Raw genomic sequence first — 6000 nt, 5'->3', positions numbered from 1 at the left:
AAATATTTCCCCAAATACATTCTGAGAAAGCAAAAATTAAGCCATGGTGAGTTGGGAGCAGAGGTGGAAGATATTTCCACAGAAGGTTTAGCCTGGGAGGCTTCAGATCCAAGAGATGGTGGAGATATGGGTGACACTCATCAGCAGTCACTCCCATCTTAATGGTTATGATAACAATGACCCCTTCTTATAGGCAAGGGTCTGTTACACCAGGTAACATCTGAAAAGACTGTTCCAAGAAAGGATTGTGAAGATCATGTACAAGGGAAAACTGCAGACTAGAGCTGGGATATGGACATGGTAGAACAGCCCTGCTCAGCCAGGTAGCTGGGAGGAGAGCCAAAGTGAAATTCCACTTGTGTGACAGTGGGATTCACAACCTCATGTCCATGTGAGGGGCTTTTTGTTCTTTCCTTGTAGATATGCCTGCACTACAGGACCTGACACAAATTCTTGTATGTATCACAAGGACAACAGAACAACATCAACTTTCTGTCCTAGTGAGATGGGATTTATTTGTGTACACTGCTATTGACAAAGGCCTTAAAGGGCTCCAGAGGATTCTCTCTTATGGGACCATTCACTGTGTAAGTATTTGCAGGGCATCTCTCCAGGGTTCTGCAATGAGGAAAAGTACAAGATAAAACAGGAGGTAGCAAACAGCTGGCTGGAGTTTTTCTGTGTATGTTCACTACATAAGTCTGAAATGAGTGTAATAGGTAGACAGATGAAGAAATTTGTTTCAGAGTGAGTATTTTATGTTCTTTCTACACTGTTACTGGTGTGGTTTAGCTTGTCAGTAAATTTAACACCCTCAGAGGCAGTGAGTGGAAAAACAACCATTGGATGTATTGAATGAGTCATTTCCTCCTCCCAGTTATTTGATGCTTTCTCCACCTGAAGAGTTTTGAAACATTTCTGTCTCTATTTAATTCATATCTGACTTTAATCTGCACAGACAGCATGTTGCTGTTTCCAGTCCTTCTTGCAACTTCAATTTGGAGCCGTGAGTGTTTTTATCTTTTGCCTCCTTTCTGTGTACAGTGAACACAGCCCTGATTCCAGACTCCAGGAGCTTCTCCCCTCTCACAAGTTCTCTGCTTCCCCTTCCAGGTGGAGACTCTCAGTCAGTGTCCGTGCAAAGACCAGAGATGCAGCAACAGCTGAAGGGCAGCTCTGTCAGCATGTCGTGCCAACTGACGGATGCAAGGACTGTGCACTGGTACAAGCAACTTCCTGGAGAGCCACCGAAGAGAATCCTGTACCTGTCAGGACAGACACCTGTTTTTGATGACAGCAGGGACAGACAGAGATACCAAGCTTGGAAGGATCCTCCTGAGCCTTCATATTACCTGAAGATAAATTCTGTAACCCCGAGGGATTCTGGCATTTATTATTGTGCATATTATGTCTATATAAGCATCACAAAGCCACTCACCCAATGAGAAGCTGTACAAAAAGGTGCCTTGTGCTTTGAACTCTGCAGAGGCGAAGAAAAACAATTACTTAAGACAATTATTGAATAGATGAAGTTACTGATCAGTGTATCACTTCAATACTCACATGTATCTGGGTGTGAGCTGCAAGTCCCTGTTAAAATCCTAGCAAGCAGAGCAATGTCTCCATCTCCTCAGTTGTTCCTTTTGAAGAAGAAAGACTGGAATATGAAAGGACAGAAGACCAGGTGATCCTGTACATCCCTCCTCATATTTTTCTTTTGTCTTCCTTTGCATTTCAGTCACTACAAATTCCTACAAGAGCCCAGAAATCGTATTTTTCTTGTCACAGCTCCTCACCTGATGTGTCCAAGACATAACTGAAATCATCACCATGAGCCGTGCCCCAGGCAAGCTGAGCCCCTCTGAGCCTTTGGGTCAGTGTTCTGAACTTTACAAATCAGACTCTGCAATCAAAGACTGGTTCTAGCAAAGAGGGCATTATATTGACAGCAACTCAGAACACTGAGATACTTCTATGTCCTCAAGTTTCTGATTTAGGTTAGAGTGCATGTGTTCAATATCCTTTGACATATTCCTCTAGTGCATCTGCACCTTAAAAATGAGTCCAAGAGTGCCTCCACAGTGATGGGTTTACGGCTCCACAGCCTCTGAACACTGCTTTTGCTCAACTTTCCATGTGATTTGAGCATAAAATGTCTTGCTATAGTTGTTTGTGCCTTCCTCAACTATTTGAAAAACAGGTTGCACTACATGTGACTGCAGATGTCAACTTCAGCCAGCTTACCTTTTTTCTTTGTATTGTGGGAGCTGAGGATTTCTCACAACCAGTCTAGGAGGGTTCTGAAGTGAGTTGCCACAATTTCCTGACACAGGTGATTGAGCAGCCTCCAAGGAAATGTGCTCTGCTGGACCTCCAACTCAAAGGCAGCAGGACTCCCTCAAGAAGGAGCAAAAAGCTGCTGACTGAACTCAGGCATAACAATGAAGTGTTCAGCAGGTAGGAGCAGAGGAAGTTGATGCAGGAGCTGCTGCTCAACCATGCAGGGATGGGTTCAGGAAAGCACTAGCCCAGCTTGAATTGAATTTGGTAAAGGATAGAAAGGGCATCAAGAAAGAGTTATACAAGACAGAGGTAGCAAAAGAAAGATTAAGGAAAGCTGCTGCGTGGGGCAGGGAATCTGGTGAGAAATGACAAGGGAAAACCTGAGGTACTCACTGCTTCCTTTGCCTCAGTATTCACACACAAGAATGACCCTCAGGAATCCCAGGCCCCTGAGACCAGGTGGAGCAAGAAAGACACAACCTTTGGGGGAGAAGGATCAGGTTACTGAGCAGTTAACACACAGAAGTCTGTGGCTCCTGAGGGGATGCAGCCACAAGTGCTGAGCCAGCTGGCCAATGCCTTTGCAAGGGGACTTTCACCTACTTTTGAAAGCTCTCAACAACCAATACAGGTTCCCGAAGACCAGAAGAAACAAACGCCACTCCTATTTTCAAGAAAGACTGTGAACTCCAGGCAGGTTGGTCCTATCTCAATCCTTGGGAAGGTGATGGAATTGAAAGCCTGGAACTCATTTACAGACACAGAGAGATGCAGAAGGTGATCAGGATTAGTCAGCATGGATTTACAAAGGGGAAGTTATTTAGATAGCTTTAGACAATGAAGCTCTCTGCAAAGTAGGTTTTGGCCATTTAATCACCAACAAGTCTATTTAGTGATAAGCTGAACCTGGCAAGGGATTTTGTAGACCAATCTTCTGGCAGGTGCATGTGTCCTCTTGGCATAGACACCACTGTGTTAGATCTGTAATTATTCCAAGGAGGGGCTTGCTGTATTAGAAAGCCACAGTACAAAACCTAGACAGTAGCTGTAAATTAATCATGTGAGATGCAGCCACTGCTGCATTTCTTTGCTCCTCATCTGGGATCAGGTGCCTGACAGAATTCTGCTGTGTGATCAGAAGAACAGTAATGGACTGCTCCTGTTTCATGCATGGGAGTTTTTGGAAGAGGAGTTTGAGTTCTCAGGTCCTCAACACACAACTGCCAAGGCACTTTTCACCCTGCTTTTAAGCACAGTTGCCCATGCAGGAGACTGTCAAGGGATGGTACTGGGATGAGGGATCTTTTCCAAGACCCTCCCTGCACTTCACCTTAAAATCTGTTTTGCAGCTCTCTATTCCTTGTCACTTTGTTGTGTCCTGCCATTTTTTAAGTAATTTCTCCTTCTCATCTCCCTCAGCGTGACCTGATAGAAAATGCAAGAGGCTTTTCCACAGTTATTTTTTGGGAAGAGAGGGACCCTTTCCATTGCCACCACACAGAGGCAGCTGTCTCCCCTTCCCTGACTCTGCCAGGAGCCCTGCACTCACAGGCACCTTTCCAAGGCACTTGGCAGCATGTGCTTCCACCAGCCCACTGCATGGAGCAGCTGCCAGCAGGAGGGAGGCTGAAGCAACTCAATTCCTTCACACCCAGGGAGCTGCAGCCTGGGCTCTTATGCGCAGGGGAGACCCCACAGCCCCAGAGCGACTCACCAAGATGTGTCTCTGCAGGGGCTGTTGGCAGCAGCTGCTCTCATTTGTTTGCCACTCTCTTCTTCAGTCGGTGTTTGCGCCTCAGCTGAGCTTGGGAACTGAAATCCTGTGGCTGTGCGTTTCCTCCCGCAGCCCAAAGCAGAGTGGGGACAAGTGCCCGCGGTGCAGCTGCCCAGGTGCTGCAGCCTGATGGCCTGGGCTGCTCTGGTGGAGGGCAGAGCTGCACAGGGACACCCCAGGCACTTGTGCACTCTGCAGCTGGGTGAGCAAGCTGAGGCAGCAAAGGGCGGTTCCCAACAGCAGGGGAGAATGTCTCCCACCCCCTTGGGCCCTGTGCAACCCCCTGCACCCCTCGGGCGTGGTGCACACTCACTGCCTGCCCAGCGAGTGCCAGGCTGAGACCTTCCCTCCACCATACACAGCTGCCTTTGCTCAGTCACTCTGACTCAAGGTCTGTGGGGCCACAATCCATGGATTTGCCAGTGTTTCTCATATTTCCGTGGAAAACAGACAGGACTGCAGCCTTTTAAGCAATTTTAGCATTTGGTAGCCTGGAGAGGGTTTTCTGCACCTCATCTTCATTCCTAAAGACCATTCAAGAGTGTCACCTCCTCTTTCACACAACACGGTTCCTCCCCATCTGGGGTCCCTTCCACTCTCCTCTGAGTCTCAACGAGAGCAGAGCGTGGCAAGCAAACATGCTGCTGCTGGCAGTGCTTGTGGCCACAGCCACTTGGTCTTGTAAGTACTTTCTTATTATTCTACCTTTCTTCTCAGAAACTCAGGGCTGTGCAAACAGGTGTCTATCACTGAATTCCAGCTAATTGCATCGTTTCTCCTTTTCTCTTTCCTAGATGGATTTACACAGGAAATTCCCGTGCAGAGTCCTATATCCATCACCATGTTCCAAAACAGTGCACGAATGATTTGTGAAATTAAAATATTAGGGGAACGTTTTGCTAATACTTTCATACACTGGTATCTGCAGAAGGAGGGTGAAGCTCCAAAGAGGCTCCTGTTCTTGTATCATGGAGGAACTGTTGTTGAAAGTGACTTTGAACCAAGCAGATACACCGTTGAAACATATTCCAACCTGAGACAGTGTTCTCTTACAATAAAAGATGTAAATTCCAATGATGCTGCTACTTATTACTGTGCCTACTGGGTACGTCACTGTGATTGAAACTCAAAGATCATCAAGGCAAAAAACCACCCACAACATCTCAACCACAAGGCTCTAACTGTGTCTCTCCACCAGTCTTCTTTCTGTCTGATGTGAGCAGCTGAAAGGCCAAAGCTTTGTCTGTTTCTCAAAAAGAGCAGCTAACCCTGCACAAGTGTCCTTTTCAAAGTCTGGGTCATCATTAGGACTCCTGTCTTCAACACACATCTGCTCTTCTAAGCACAAAGGGAGTCTTCACAGCCTTAAGACTTAGCACATAAACACTGGACACTCCCCTGCTCCTTTGGTGCTGTTTGCACAGCCATGGCAGAAGTCAGGTGGCCAGAAGTCTGGGAGCAAACAGAGCAGCCTTGATCTTCTGGTCCAGCCACCGTCCTTCTTTAGGAAAGAGAAGGCAACAAAAGAAAGACAACATGCTGAAGGGAGTACCTTGGTGACTGGGAATGATATACTTGCCAATTCCGAGCACTGCTGAGGAAAATATCCCCCCTATAGTCTTCCCTACTGTACATGTCAGCAAGTGTTAGCCCCTGGAAAATCTGTAAGTACTTTTTACCTAATTTGGATACCACAATCTCTTGCCTGCCACAGCTAATGTTGTGCTGCTTATAACTGTCATCTTCTTTCTTTTTGTAGTAAGAGAAATAGAATAGAAAGGATTTTTATTGGAAGAAGGATGTTGTCTGAAGCTGTCAAGGTTGATGGAGTTTCTTCAAGTTTGTAAGAAGTCAGTATAAGTCCCTGGGCATGGCAGGCTCTTCAAAGAAAAGCGTGACAGGATTAATTTTTGCTTGTGACTATAGCCAGGTATGTGCTTACT

General features: G+C 46.4%; 1 long non-coding RNA gene and 1 gene segment (V, D, J or C); one reads left to right on the top strand and one right to left on the bottom strand.

The window, feature by feature from the left end:
* Window positions 1-422: 422 nt before the first annotated feature.
* On the bottom strand, window positions 423-5204 carry LOC139674785 (uncharacterized). Of its 8 annotated transcripts, none has more exons than XR_011698355.1 (5): window positions 2677-5204; window positions 1797-2397; window positions 1564-1657; window positions 1439-1480; window positions 423-1265 (listed from the first exon to the last, which is right to left on the bottom strand). It is a non-coding gene; the product is annotated as an uncharacterized lncRNA (long non-coding RNA). The 8 variants fall into 8 exon arrangements; XR_011698350.1 differs by having other exon boundaries at window positions 1564-1903; window positions 2245-2397; XR_011698353.1 differs by having other exon boundaries at window positions 1564-1751; window positions 2245-2397.
* On the top strand, window positions 4331-5195 carry LOC139674784 (T cell receptor gamma variable 4-like). The segment is given in 2 exon segments: window positions 4331-4738; window positions 4852-5195. Coding segments are annotated over 2 exon segments (372 nt in total).
* Window positions 5205-6000: the final 796 nt, after the last annotated feature.

Source organism: Pithys albifrons, chromosome 7 (genome assembly GCF_047495875.1).
Source record: "Pithys albifrons albifrons isolate INPA30051 chromosome 7, PitAlb_v1, whole genome shotgun sequence".
Lineage (NCBI taxonomy): Eukaryota > Metazoa > Chordata > Aves > Passeriformes > Thamnophilidae > Pithys > Pithys albifrons.
This window is presented reverse-complemented; position numbering and strand designations above follow the sequence as displayed.